Here is a 15,832-nt window from a genome sequence, read left to right as displayed (position 1 = left end):
TCTGGCACACCCAGCATGGTGAACATGGCTCTGGCACACCCAGCATGGTGAACATGGCTCTGACCCAGCATGGTGAACATGGCTCTGGTAGACCCAGCATGGTGAACATGGCTCTGGCAGACCCAGCATGGCGAGCATGGCTCTGGCAGACCCAGCATGGTGAACACGGCTCTGACCCAGCATGGTGAACATGGCTCTGGCAGACCCAGCATGGTGAACACGGCTCTGGCACACCCAGCATGGTGAACATGGCTCTGGCAGACCCAGCATGGTGAACATGGCTCTGGCAGACCCAGCATGGCGAGCATGGCTCTGGCAGACCCAGCATGGCGAGCATGGCTCTGGCAGACCCAGCATGGCGAGCATGGCTCTGGCAGACCCAGCATGGTGAACATGGCTCTGGCAGACCCAGCATGGCGAACATGGCTCTGGCAGACCCAGCATGGTGAACATGGCTCTGGCAGACCCAGCATGGTGAACATGGCCCTGACAGGCCTTACCCTTCTCCCCATTCCCTCTGCCTTGCTAAAAACCATTACACTCCTAAAGCCAGCCACCAAGGTCTAGCTCCTTATTTGGCCACTTCCTCCTCCTGAGGCTGACTACCAAGGTCCAGCTATGGAAGTATTGGAGTCCAGCAATCAGAAGCCCCTTGGCTCACCTAGTTAACCTGCCCAATCAGAATTAAACACCTCGTCCTAACACGGGGCTTCCCCTTGTACCTTTATAAACTGCCGTTTTTCTATGGGCCACGTCTGTCTCCTCCCTATCCAGAGGCAGTCCTTTGTCCTCTGGAGAATATTCCTTCTCTCTCTCCTTTGTTCCCTTCTGCTTCTCCCTCATCCTCTGTCTCCTGTCTCTGTCTCTTATTCCCTGCCCTTTGTCCCTCTGGGGCAAATAAATCTCCTTTGTGCTGAGGACTCGGTCTTGGGGTCCTGTGCTGACAGCATCTCTTCACCAGGGCTTAGCACTGCCACCTGCCCCACCTTAGTCTTATTGGAAAAAGTGTGTGAGAAGGTGGGAGGGAGGTCACCAGTTACCAGGGACCCACTGCCTTCTGTCACCAGGAGAATTCTGAGACCCGTGGGCCTTGGATCCCAAACCCTAACTTCCTGGGGAGAACTCGGCCCCACACAGAACTTCCAGCCCAACTCATTCTCAGTCTTTGGAGTGATTCCTTTTCTATTTCCTCCAAAGCGCTTCTTCCCACCTTGGTCTGTACCGTCTCCCGGGGAGTACAATGTCATAGCCTCCTGTCCCTTCCGGATCCTACCCGACTGCCTCCCAATCCATTTACCTCGCCATTTTCCAGAGGCACAATGCGGGAATACTCCGTGACACAGAGCACCTGGTCGTCTCGGGTGATGGCCATGTTTGCTTCTTGCCCAAACTGTTCTAAACAATCTCTTCTAGAGTCTAGAAAGGAAACAGTGGAACGTTATCAAATAATGCATCTTTTCTTCTAGAATGCTTCCAACGCCTTGCATTTCCTTAAGAGAAAGAACCAAGAAGTCTTTTGGACTTCTAGATGGAAGCTTAGGATGAAGTTTTTAACTCATAAAAAATAAATACCTGGCTATTTCAGTTAAGTGCCCTTCAGCAACCACCTTTGAAGATACGCTATCAGTTCCTCATGCCTCAAGTAGGCAACTTTACCCTCTAAGCAAATTTGCTGCCACTTTGATTCATCATGTGGTCCAGAGACACTTACATACCTCATTAGCAAAGACAACAGGTTCTAAATGAGAAACATGGAGCCCAGGATCCATAGAGAGCCGATTCTGTTCCTGACTCCTCATGAAGGGGCAAGAACATGAGCTGCAGCTCATTTACAGGTAGCTCCCACCAGAAGGAGCAAAACTGTTTTAAAAGGGGGTGCAACCTCCATTCTGCATGTGGGACCCTTAGAATCAGTGCATACAAGACTGAGAAACGGGGATGTTTTGAGGACAACTTGGGAGGTCCAGTCCCTACGTAGTTACACTGAGACACTCTTTATTAACTAAATCCATAGTCTTAAACTGTTTCAGATCCTCAAAGCCCCTCATAGCACAGAAGACAAGATTACTTACGAGCAAAATACTGCCATGGTGAGTAGGTACTTCCAAAGTCTACAGATCTTTCCAAGACCCAGAGATCAGGGCGTGGAGAATTTGCAAATTTGATTAAAACATAGGCCACATGGAAAAGCTGAAAAAGCAAGAGAGATACAGTTTGTGTAGACTGAGAGTATAGCTCAGTGGTACAGCACTTGCCTCAAATGCAAAAGGCCCTGGGTTCAATCCCTAGCATCACCCAAAAGAAAAGATTAAAGTCACTTTGTCTGTAGCTCTGACTATTTCTACAGGATAGTGATTCCCAAGGCTACAAGATGCAGATCCCATTTCTATCTGCCTGGTGAACATCTCTACTCAGCTGCAACCTTTTCAAGCTTATTATTCTCAAAACCATATAGTCTTCCTTCCCCCTCTCAGTACACATGGTTGCATTGTCACACCTTAACCAAATGTCTTGGGTTTCAGCCAGCCTGCACAGCCTCGTGGTCTATATCAGAAGCCTGGTGGCGAGTACAAAGAACGGTGTGCCAAGTCCTTGGAGGAGCAGGAACCAACAGTAAAGCTCGAGGTTCTCTTAGGAGTCCCTGTGGGTCTGGGTACTGGAGAGATCCCAGTCGCAGACTGAGACCCACACAGCCATTGAGTGGGGCCACACCCTCTTTCCCCGTGACGTCTGCACTGGCCTCCTCTTTTCCTGTTTCCTTCTTACCAAGTTTCTTGTTGACTCTCATCATTCTTCCGCCTGTGACCAGAGTGAAACAAACGTAGGAAGAAAGGAAGGTGGGCTCTGGTCCTGCTCTCTTAACCTCCAACTCTTAAATGCCCAGATATAGCCCAAGAATGCCCAACATCTCTGCAGTTTATTCCACACTCCCCTTCCTCAAAAAGCATTTAAGCTCTGTAATTATATAGTCAGGCCTCCAAATTGGTGCTACGATATCCAAAATGTGAATCAACCAAGCACCAAAAATGTTGGGGTGGAAGATATCATGTTGGTAGTGTGTACATTATTCTTGACTGTAGTCTTTGGCAATGCAGTGTGTAACAAGTACTTATATCATATTAGTCACCTATAGATTATATAAGAGGATGTGCATAGGCTACACTTAAGTGCACCATTCTACACATGGACTTAGGCATCTGCTGGGGATGTCTTTCCGTATGCTGTGAATGTGTTGCTCTCATTGATAAATAAAATGCTGATTGGCCAGTAGCCAGGCAGGAAGTATAGTATAGGAGGGACAAGCAGAGAGGAGAATTCTGGGAAGAGGAAGGCTGAGTCAGAAGTCGCCAGCCAAACACAGAAGAAGCAAGATGTAAAAGTACCTATAAGCCACAAGTCACATGGCAACTTATAGATTAATAGAAGTGGGTTAATTTAAGATATAAGAACTAGATAGCAAGAAGCCTGCCATGGCCATACAGTTTATAAGTAATATAAGTCTCTGTGTGTTTACCGAGTGGGACTGGAGAAAACTCCAGCTACAGGCATCCCTAAGGGATGCAAAGGACAGAGGGGACACCACCAAGGGATGACAGCAGAGCACAGGTCTAAACAAAACTGCATTATCATGTTAATGAACCTTCCCTGTTCCCCAAATCCCTGGACCCAAGACACCACAAGTAACAGGTTCTACAGTGGCTGTCTGAGCAGGCTGCCCCACTGCCGTTAGCTAACCCACTAGAGCCAGAACAGTGACCTCATCTACTGGGAGAAAGGAAGAAAAAGAGGACTGTGGGGCTCTATTTCCTGGGGGAAAAAAATACAATAAGAGAACTCTTGGCATGTAACTCAATAGCAAATCACATACAAGGTCTTGGCTCAATCCCTGGGAACAAAATAATAGTAATAATAGTAATAACAACAACAACAACAGTAGGGGTTTTAACTATTTTCCACATTTGATGGTTTAAGTTGTATGGTATATGTGTCTATATATATATATATATATATATATATATATATATATATATATATGTATTAAAGTCTGAGAACTATTATCTAATATTAATACTTCAAACTCTAAATTAGGAGCCCAAATCTATATTCTCTCTCTCTCACTCTCTCTCTCTCTCACTCTCTCTCTCTCTCTCTCTCTCTCTCTCTCTCTCTCTCTCATCTCCAAATTTCTTTACACTTTAAAAAATGATAGAAGAACCCAAAAATCTTTTTTGTTGATTCTTCTATTGACGTATTAACAATCACAGTTGAAAAAGTTTTGTTTTGTTTTGTTTTCAAGACAGGGTTTCCCTGTGTAGCCCTGACTGTCCTGTAATGGGTCTTCTTCTGTCCCGCCAGCCAGCTTCCGAATAATGACATAGAGACTTACTAATTATAAAAGCTCAGCCTATAGCTTAGGCTTGTTCCTAACTAGCTATTATAACTTAAATTAACCCATCTATATTAATCTGTGTTCTATCACATGGCGTTACTGCTCTTTCATTTTGTACTTCCTGTTTCCTCTCCATGTCTCCTGTGCACCTAGATTCCTCCTCCTCTTCCTTTTTCTCCCTGGAAATCCCACCTATACCTCCTGCCTAGCTATTGGCCATTTAGCTTTTTATTACACCAATCACAGCAAATATAATCTTCATATAGTATATAAATATTCTACAACAGTCCTGGAACTTGCTTTGTAGACCAGGCTAGCCTCGAACTCACAGAGGTCTGCCTGCCTCTGCCTCTCAAGTGCTGGAATTAAAGATATGTGCCACTGCCACCTGGCTTATAGTTGAGAAATTTAAAGCATATATTATTATTCATTTAAAGCAAGAACTCCATTATATAGGAAGCCCTGAGTAAGTAAAGTCCTGAATGAACTGTGCTGTTGACATGAGCAAAGCCATGTCAAGGACCAAAGCCTCAGACCCATAGGAAAATAGCAAAGTCTCCCCCTAACACCTACCCCCCACTCACATGCTTCCTGGTGAGGCTCAGAGCAAAATGCAAAGCCTTCATCTGTGATCCAAGTGTGAGTGTGGATAATGTGTGTAAAAAATGTCCACTTAGCTTTCCTCACCAGGATGTTTAGGACTTGAAGACTGCTCCCCTGCAGAGACTGCTCCTACTAGACTAGCTAAACCTGCCTCCTTGGTCCAGCTGTGTGCCATAAGCCCAACCTCCTTGTTTGTCTGTATGTAATAGCCGACTTCCTTGTTGAGCTGTATGCAATAACCCCACCTCTCTATTCAACTTTACCTAATAAACACGCTGAGATTCCAGGCTGCTGAAGTTTCTTCATCTGAGACCTGGTCTGCTCAACCCCCAGCTTTTCTGTGTCTCTTCTTCATACACACACACATACACACACACACACACACACACACACACACACACACACACACACACACACACCTGTCAGGTCTGTCCTTAGAGCAGTGTTGAATGCAGCATCATTATATCCTAAGATAAATGCTATAATATGGTTATGAAAAGCTGTGTTTTCTCAAACAAGAATATTGGCAGAGCTCTGTTTTTGTAAATCCCTTTAACTGTCAGAGTGAATGGAAGATGAATGGGTTTTCATATCTGCTTCTGCTTCTCTCTGTAGTGACATGTTTTGCTTGGGTGAAGTATTTGGAAAAGATCTCACCCCAGTTAGATCTTTAATGGTAAAAATGAGGTCCTCTGGCCTTGGGGACCCCACAGGCTCTCACCTGACTCTGAGAACCACCACTCCCTTACAGAGTCTGCTTTCATGTAAGAAGCCCCTTTGCCTAGTTCTCTAGGGAAGGAAGACTGTCACAGCTGTGACAACACCCTAAGTCCCAGCCAGCTCTGTGCCCTTCAGGCCTGTGGTTTTCAGTTTTGGAAATAATACTTACCTGAGCTGTGAGTAATACTGTTAGGTCTCAACCTGGGACAAATAGCTAACCGAGGTGCCTATTTAACATCGCAAAGCAGGCCTGGCCACCAGGTTCTCCCAGCACCCCTCAGTCCCACCTGTTACAGGGTATGGCTGGCATTCTTCAGTCCAGCTCTTCTTTCAGTTGCCCTTCCCTATATAATCCAACAACTCTGGCTCCCTAGCCCCTTTCCTCTCCTGGATCTCCCCTCCCCATCTCCTCACATGGCTTGGGGTCATGTCTACGCTGGACTCTCCCAGATAGCTCTGTCTCTAGCTATGTTCTCCCTTTTATCTACAATAAACCTTCTCCTCCACCACACCTAGGAGTAGTCATGTCTCTCTGTTTATTTATTTGTTTGTTTGTTTATCTAATTCAATACACCCTACTTTCCACCAATGTGTGGGGAAACTTCCTCCTTGATACAGAAGCACTGGGAATTACAAGGTGGTCTGGACACCATAAAACAATACCTAAAGGTAGAAATGGAGGTTTCCAAAAGACACCGGCCATAGTTACACAGTGAAGGGATTTATGGGAAATTCGAGAACTCCTGCTTGGAAAAACTGTAACAAATGAAGAGCCCTTCCAACTGCTCATATACCTGTTTCAGTCCTGTCAAAGTAAACCCACATTTAGGTAAGAGAATAACATGGACAATAAACGAGGCGTTTTGAATACAAGAATCTTTCTAAGCATGCTTTATCTCCCACCAAACTCTCACAGTCCTAGCTCCTACAAAATATTCAATGGATTATCATTAGTGGCCACTGACTCCTGAGCTTAGCTTAGCTTGTTTCAAGGTGTTATGCTATTCTTCTGAAACATTGCAGTTACTGAACATCCCCAGCAAGAGCCATAGGGGTTATAGGAGCCATCGGGTTATAGGAAGCCATGGGTTCAAGCTCCAGTACCACATAAACCAGGAGGCAGGAGATCCAGATGTTCAAGGTCATCCTCGGCTACATTCCAAGTTTGAAGCCAGCCTGGGCTACATGAGACACTGCAAAGGAAGGGGGAAAGGGAGAAAGATGGAGATAGGAGTGGGAAGTGGGGAGACTTCAGTAAGAGATGGGGCCTCGGCTTGTGTGAACCCACTACCTGGGCTAATTTAATGAACGTGCTGAGTCTATCCACGTCGTTTAGCACCTCGCAGACGGGACGATCCACTTTAAAATGTGTCCTTCCGGGTTTTGTCTTGGGACCTGTCTCGGAGGTTCCTTGACACACATGTGCAAGTGCTCTGGTGATGGGCAGGCTGCATTCACTTTTCATTCCGCTGGCACAGTTGGATGGATCCAGCACCACTGTGTCCGTTCTCACACAGTGCTCCAGCTCAGCAGCAAATCCCCTCTGACATACGTACTTTCAAAGGCTGTTACGAAGTAGTGAGTGGTCTTTGGGTGCTCACAACCTGCTCAGCATGGTAAGCCAGCAGGCAGGGTCTACTTCCTGCTGATTGGTCACTGAAAAGCATACCACAAGCTCCAACTGGCCGTTTCTGTTAAACAACCTACCCTCTTCCTCCCACACTTGGTCCCCACCACTGAAAACACTTGGAAGCATACACGAGTGAGCCTTGAGATTCGCTCACGTGAACGAGAGGCCCCGAGAAACTAGAAGGCAGCAGGCCGAGGAGCAGGGGAGCTGAACGCAAAGGGCGTTTGCAGGGAAATATTTGGGGGGCAAAGGTGAGATAAGGGGTGGGAGGGAAAGAGCTGAAAACCGTGGACTGGTAATCTCCTCTCAAACACTTGTGACAAGCTGGAGCTGGCTTGGCTCTGTCTACCTAGGAGACACACGGTAGTCTTTTAAAAAGTGTTCTGATGAAGCAGATAAGACACTTAAAAGGCCTTTTGACTTCAAAAGACTTCAAGGCGAGTAGGTGCGATAAGACAGAAGTCTTCCTGGCTCCCTCCGAAGTCATTGAAATTACAGCTTGCTACAGCTGGCCGCTTACTCATTTCGGGGCCTTCCTGAACTGAATATTTGCTATGAATGAATAGAATTTGCTATGAATAGAATAATACATGGATGTATGAATGAATGCATGCATTAACCAATTTTTTTAAAAGCTGTGTTACTGCTCCTGGGTTCAGGAGGCAGATACTAGCAGGCAAACAGGTTGAGTGAACCTCAAGAGGGCCGTACTTGAGCATTCTAATTTAATGAGTGAATATACTGATCAATTAAGAAGCATTTTAATAATGACTTTTCCTAATGCTTTGAATAGTCTGAAAAACCTACAGAAAATCTCAAAAAAAAAGTTTAATGCCTGTTCATCTGCTGTTCACATTTGCTACACACACACACACACACACACACACACACACACACACACACACACACACGAAGAGTTTTGATTCTTAAAAATGACAGACATCATGATGCTTGCTACTAAATACTTCAGCATGTATCACTCCAAAATATGGAATTTCCATAAACTTAGAACTTTCAGGACTGTTCTGGGTTGTGTTTTTCTGCTGCAGTGATAAAACATTCCAAGCACACTGCAGAGGGGAGGAGTTACTTGGCTTTATACTTCCAGGTCACAGTCCATCACTGAGGGAAGTCAAGGCAGAAGTCAAGCCAGAGCTTGAAGATGAAACCCCATGGAGGAGCGCTGTTTGCTGGTTCACTCACTCACAGGCTCGTGCCTTGCTAGCGTTCTTATGTAGCCAAGGACCACCTTGCCTGGACGACGGTGTTGTGTACATGGGCTGGGCCTCTAATATCAACCAACAATCTAGCCAATGCCCCCCAAACACGTGAGGCCAATCTCACCTAGCTGTTTATCAGATGACTTAGGGTGCATCAGGTTGACAATTAAAGATAACTAGGACAATGAGAAAGGAATGTGTAATCAAAATAAATGTATTTAATACATTGTTCTTGTTCAAATTCCCCTTTAATTTCCCATCCTAATGCCTACTGCGCTCTTTTTTCTGCTCCAGGATCTGGTCAGGTATTAGATACATTTAGATACAGGTCTCTTCTGTATCTTTTGTCTAAAATGACTAAAGACACACACACACACACACACACACACACACACACACACACACACGTCAGTCACCATGGTTTCGTCTTTCTCAACAGTGACATTTCAGATGTTTGGGATGTTCCACAGTCTACCCTACAGGCTGGCTATCCTATCAGAATATCCCAGTCTTAATTTGTTCACCATCTGGCCCAGGTGAAGCATCTCATGCCGATCACTACACAGGTAATCCGCACACGGGTGTGACATCCATCCCTTTCCTCCATCCAGTCATTTAAACAGCTTGAGGGTTTTTATTTTTCATTGAGAAGGGAAGACGCAGGAGGAACGAGATGCTTCACTGTGGTGACCTGGTTTGAAAGACTTTTATAAAGAATCCAATCCTCAAAACACGTCAGAGCCAGTGATGAAAATATGACTCAGCCAGTCTGCAACCGGCCCCTTTAATCCTGGTCCACAGAGTGCTCCTGTCAGCTCTGCAGGACGCCACCATCTCTGCAACTGGCGTCATTCTGTGCTGGAAAGCCCAGTCCCTTGCCTTTCAGCAGAAAGATGTATTTGGCCAAGTTCTAAAGAAGCACTCCTGGCTTCTTACTGGGTCCCAGAAGAAACTGCTCACTTGGAAAGGGTAAGGTAGATCATTCCAGAAACTATTAAGACAAAATTCAAAAAGTGCTTTGTGACCTCTGACCCTAGCATCTCTTTCTGAGAGGACCCCATTGCACTGTTGATGAGGACAGGCCATCAGAGGCTTTCTGGGTGCTTTCTTAACACCTCTCCCAAGTCTTCCTCTACCTCTGAGGGCAAGTCTACCCTTCATCCCACAAGCCAACCTGCCCAGAATAGAAAAACCCACACCAAGGGTCCCTGTACTCAAAGCAATGAATCAGCAGGATGATAAGATTAGGGTAGAAACTAGAAGGAGAGAAAAGTTAGAATTCTGTAAAATCCTGGTTGGAAAATGATGCAAAGGAACTAACTTTTAGTTATAAGTAAGTCTAGTGGACTGTTCCACATTAGGGTGACCACAGATAGGGAGAGCAGAGTTCGGATGTTTTCCATAAAGAAATAACGTTTGAGGAAATAGATCTGTGTATCCCAAATTGAACATGACATAGTGTGTGTTCATATGTGTGTGTGTGTGTGTGTGTTTATGTGTCAGTTTGAATTTTTGAAAAAAAAATCACAAAAGCCTAAGAAATAAAGTCCTAAGGCCAAACTTAGTCTAAACATCGGAGCTTAGTACCATGTGCACACAGTCTCCACTCCGGAGAGACCAGTGTCCTTCGGTTATTCTGATTAAAAAGAAATTCTGTTCCAGTAAAAAAGAAAAACCTGGGGCTTAGGCTGGGGATGCAGCTCTGTGGTGGAGTGCTTGCCACGCATGGACAGCATGCTTGAGTTCACTCCCCACCACCACACTCAAACAAGAAAGCTAGAGATGTGGGTCACTGGGCACAGGGCACATGCCTGCAAATCCATCACTCTGCAGGCAAAGGCAGGAGGGCAATGAAGGCTTGAGACCAGCCTAGTCTGTGGTGAGTCCAAACCAGCCATGGAGACAGACCGCTGTCTCAGTGAAACAACCAGAAAGACCTGGGTCACCGACAACTTAGAAGAAAACAATAAACAAGAAGAAAATGGAAACCCTGCACCCCACTCTTACACTGGAGAGCTGAGGAGACAGCCTGGACAGTAAAATGCCTGCTGCACAAGTCTGAGGACCTACATTCAGATCCCCAGCACCCTCGTGGGAGCCCTGCCTGTTTGTGCCCATCAAAGACCTTGAGCTGGGTGGGAGTGGGAGGGCAGAGACAGAAGGATCCCAGCGCTCTCTGCTCAGTCAGTGAGCTCAGGGTTCAATGAAAGCTAATTTCATATCTTCATGTAAGAGCCAGGCATGGCCATGAACATCATTAACCACAGAACTGAAGGCAGGAAAGGAAAAGGAGGATCCTCAGAGCTCTCTGGCTGGACAGACTAGCCCATCAGTGAGCTCAGGGTTCATGGAGAGACCCTGCCTCAAAAGACGAATTAGAGAACAAACAATAAGGAAAGACAGTCAACACTGCCCTCTCAACTCCATGAGTACATGCACACATGTGCACACACACACACACACACACACACACACACACACACACGAGCATACGCACATACATACAAAAAATATTTTATACTAATAAAATTTTTGGCAGCTTAGAACATGATTTCTAGTCCTTATGAATTTAGTCATCATTCCCAATGGGCTTAACGTGTAGAACTTGAGCCCAAATTGCTATTGAAGAACATTTTAGCCCCATTCAACATTTGTAAATAGAATTGGTAGTGATTATGAATTGGTTGATGACAGGCCACAGTACACCATGGTGGACTTCTCCTGGCCCCAGCCTCCACTGGGCAGGAGTTTCAGTTTCTGTTTCAGTTTCTGATAAGGCAGAGTGAGGGAGATATTGCAGATCAGGCATGATTCAGCACTTACAGCCCCAGCCAACAAGAAACATATTAGTGTGGCTGCTGCTCTCTTGGCCAGTCATGTTTAGGATGACCTTATCCCCTCGTGGCTGTCTATAAAAGGAGCCTGCGAGCTTCTCTGGGGGTCGTCACCGTTTTGTTGGGTGGCTGACCTCTGCATGCAGGAACTCTTCTCTTGACAAATAAATGCTCTTGTTTTTGCATACATGAGTGGTGGTCCTTTGTGGGGTGATCTGTGGACCCTAACAGTTGAAACCCCATAAATCCCAGTTTAGTGGTTTGAAGAGAAATGTCCCCCATAGGCTCATGTATTTAAACACTTGTTTTCCTGTTGGTGAGCTGTTTTGGAGGACTGTAGACCCTTTATCAGACGCAGCCTTACTGAAGCACATCACTGGAGGTGGGCTTTGAGAGTTTGTAGTCTTGCTGAACTTCCATGTGCTCTTGGCCTTCTGTGTGTAATTAGAGATGTGATCTCTCAGCTTCTTCCTTGGCCTCCTGCATTGGACTCTCCCTCTGGAACCCTAACCCCAAATAAACTCTTCCTTAAGTTGCTTTTGGTCATGGTATTTTATCACAGCAACCAAATGTAACACCCAGGATCTCCGAGCCCCATCCTATACTAAGTCTTGTGTTTTCTCTTTTCCTCTAGCTACTCTCAACTCTCAGGGAGTGTTTGTGTCTGGAGCCTGGCACCCCTTAGAAAACCCCATTTCTTCATGCATGCCTTCTGTTTCGCCAATTTACAAGCAAATTGCTGCAACATTTGACTCACTGAGCTAAGCAGCCAGAGAACGTACCTGACAAACCATGACAAAGGGAAATTTCATAGTCATGTTTACCCAAGGCAAAGAGAACTGGACTTTAATTACTGGCAGTAAATTCTCCAAATCCTCCTCTAATTGGTTGACTAATTTTGTTCTTTATTGGATAGTGACATATTTAATTAGTAATGGAGTACAAAATGATGCCATAATAAATGTATGCAATGTGAACCCAGTAGCACTTGGCAGGAGTAGTAACAACGGTACTAGCGGAAGTATTTGTGTAGTGCTAGGGGTTAAAGACATGACTTCACACTAGTACTCTGCCACTGAGCCACCCCCTCCCCCACCCCGCCTACAATGTGGGACTACTGAATTAAGCTTGTTCATATCACTCAAAATACCAACCACTTATTCTTCCTGTCCGACTGAGACAATATATTCCTTGATGGACATCTCCCTGCTCCCCATTCTCCAGCTCTGGCTACTGCCTTTCTGGTCTTATAAGGATTAAGGAGTCATTTACTCAAGTGATGTCACAGTAAATAGGTGTGCCTACATCGGAGCACCTCAACACAGGAAGGAGATGAAGGTCTGGAGACAGCTGTGTATTTTTGACATCTGTGTATTTCTAGAAGGCATAATAATGGCCAAAGGTGCTGGCTCAGCATTTTCAGTTTTACCAGCGTATTTATTTTGAGAATCGGCTGTCACATGAAGTATGACTTCAAACCAGCCCAGCCTCAGATCAAAGATTCCTAGAATGTCCTCTGACCTTTACTATCTTTACTTCCTGAATACTAAAGTCTCTAGAGTGTGGAGACTCATTTAGTTGATTTATTTGGGGGTTCAGGTTCTCGCGCAGTCCAGGCTAGCCTTGAATTCCTAATCCTCTTGCCTCTACCTCCCAAGTGCTAGGACTGCAGATGTATGCCACAAGATGTCCTATTGCTTGTCGCAATGACAAGCCCATACAACAGCATCATACCTGATCTCTGAGAAAGACTGAAGCCAAGTTCTGGGGTTTGGAGTCTGTCCTCTGGGCAAGTGGGTGCCACACAGGGGTCCTTTAGCACCTGCCTAGAGTCTGGCTAGAGACAGGCCATATTTCAGGCACCTGTCCTTCCTCTGTTTGACTTCTGGGAACCTGAATGTCCTTCCTGTCACCTGAACATGTCTATGAACAGAATGTGACTCCTACTTTAAATGCTTCAGGTGCCAATTTTCCCAGCTCCCTACAGGGAAGGCAGATGGGCCCATGCCTTGGGCTCAGTGCACTGATGTCTCCTTCCAAGACTTTGCATCTAGAGCAAGAAACACAAAAAGGCAAAGACACTAAAAGGTTCTTTCCAGAAGCAGCGCAGATAGCACTGTCTGGCTTCTGGGGACAATGGCTGATCCCAGCAGGTGCCTACTGAGCCCAGTATCTAGACCCAGGGCTAACCAAGTGATCAGGACAAGCGGCAGCATCTAGCCTCAGCAGTGGCCTTGAAGATGGACTCCAGGCTTTCCACTGCCTTTCTGGTTCTGAATGTGCAGCTTCCTGGGTCCTGACCCTGATTGTCTTTGTTTCCCAATCCCCACTGCTATGGAAGAAGCACTCTTGAAGGCTGCTTTTTCTCTGTTACCAGTAATATCATCACTATGCACACGCAAACACACACACACACACACACACACACACACACACACACACACACACCTCTCCTATCCCATGTAGCTCCAAATGGCCATGAGCTAGCTCATCCCCTCTCTCCTCCAACTGTCCAAGATCCTTTCCCCATCTACATCCACTTCCATCGTATGCCACTGACAACCACGTCTCCCTCCAGCCAACTTCTCACATCAGTTTCACAGCCATACACTCAGGTGTCTTCTAGATATCTCACTTAGAGAAGCCTCACTTCCCCTCAACTCCGAGTGACCCCCACTGACCGCAGCCCCCAAGATGCCCGCTAACACTCCTGCTCAACCTTCAGGTCTCGGCTCTGCCACTGCTCTCTGATTGGATGTCTGCATCTGCTTCAAAAGTGCTCTGCAAAAACAAACAACTTCACAAAAGCAATTACAGAAGTGTCTGCCCTGAGAGCGCAGGGTGTAGTCTGGGTTATCCCGGGCAGGAACATTTGGCACCCGGAGCCTTCAGTCAGGACACAGCCTGCGTTTTACTTGGATGAGGGCAGTGCTGGTAGGCAGCCAGAACTTAAGGAGTGTGCTTAGTTGGCATAAAACAAGTCCCTGCCACTGTAAGAAGGGCATCCCAGGGGACTATTGAATAGTGAACTTGCCTGTGTCCCAGATGTTCCCACCTGGCTGTTCTGGATTTTTTGAAGACCCCCAGCAGGCATTCTTCACAGCAGGACAATGTGCGGGAAGGCTGCAGGAATGCGCTCTGGGGTAGCAAAACGGGAGGCAGGAAGATGGCTTGGCGTGAACTCCACACCCTCTGTACCTGATGGGTATCAGAAGTGGGTCTATGCCCAGCTGAGCCTTGGTCAGAAGTTGAGGTCAGTTGCCGGGAATCCATCTGTGAGATGTTATATTTAGACATGAGGAAGTACCAGAGAGGGGACATAAAGTAGAAAGGAGCCAAGGAGGTGGGCAGGGTGGCCAGACAGACCCACCACACGGGACGTGGGATAAATGGGGAACTAGAACCAGTAGCCCGAGGAGAATTGGCTCCAGACATCTTGGTAGGTGTGCGAGCAGTTTTAATCTCCCACACACTGGCAGAGAAGGGGACTCAGTGGGGAGAAACATCATCCGTGCCAGCAAACAGCATGGAGAAAACCCAATCCAGCCTCACCACCCACGGGACGAGGTCTGCATCTGAGGAAGGGTAAGCATTAGTAAGCAGCTAAGGAATCTACAAAAGAGAGACAGGCTATTGTGGGTTGAACCCCAAATTCTGTCACTCCAGGTCTCCACACCAGGGCTGGCTCCGCTCACTCTCCGAGAGCCGAACCTAGCCCCTGCCAATCCTCTCAATTATCTGTCTTTGTCCCCTAAGCAGCTGTGTTCCCTACACCCCAAATACTACACAGGTAAGAAGGGATTTTCTCCTAAAGCTCAGGGTTGGTTTATTCCATTCATCTGGCAAACACCACATATAAAAGCTTCCACAGCTGCAGCAGAAGGTCCTGTGCTTTTGAGGCTGAGGGGATAATTCTTAGTTAGTAGATATTTTCTTAGAAAAATACAATACTAATTCTAAATATTTTGTATGGCTTTTAGCATGAAATATTTACACCTGAATATGTTTTACACCATAGTAATATTATCTCCGATAGTAGAACATGGGAATGTGGAAATTCAGTCTCACTAATGACTATACAAATGCCACCCCTGAAACTATCAGAACAAGAAAGTAGAGTCATATGGATGAATGTGGATTGTGTTTCAGTAATGTGAGGTGTATGCTCACACAACATCAAACTAGATGCAATAGCCCATTTACATACATGAAAAGCAATATGTTAGACAACATTCCATATTCTATGGTCAGTGTGTCGTGTCATAAGAGCTGAGACTGTTGGATCTGGAACCAGACCCTATGACCTCTGAAGAGGTCAAGTTGTGGGGCCACTTTATCCCTCTGCGCTTCAGTGCTCGTCTGTAAAGGAATAGTCCTTACTGTTGGCGCTTTCAAAAGGGTCTGCTGAGAATGCATCCCTCGTCCCTATCCGGTT

General features: G+C 46.1%; 1 protein-coding gene across 1 annotated transcript in view; it reads right to left on the bottom strand.

The window, feature by feature from the left end:
- The window catches only part of LOC131896105 (laminin subunit alpha-3-like), a 161,313-nt gene that overhangs the window by 104,423 nt on the left and 41,058 nt on the right, over positions 1–15,832 (bottom strand). Inside the window, exons 3-4 of the mRNA XM_059246694.1 lie at positions 2,073–2,190; positions 1,298–1,416 (exon numbers count right to left, since the gene is read on the bottom strand). Of these exons, the coding sequence (XP_059102677.1) occupies positions 1,298–1,416; positions 2,073–2,190 (237 nt within the window). The remainder of the gene's footprint in view (positions 1–1,297; positions 1,417–2,072; positions 2,191–15,832) is intronic.

Source organism: Peromyscus eremicus, chromosome 19 (assembly GCF_949786415.1).
Source record: "Peromyscus eremicus chromosome 19, PerEre_H2_v1, whole genome shotgun sequence".
NCBI lineage: Eukaryota > Metazoa > Chordata > Mammalia > Rodentia > Cricetidae > Peromyscus > Peromyscus eremicus.
The sequence above is the reverse complement of the archived record's forward strand: the minus strand, read 5'-3'. Positions and strand labels throughout refer to the sequence as shown.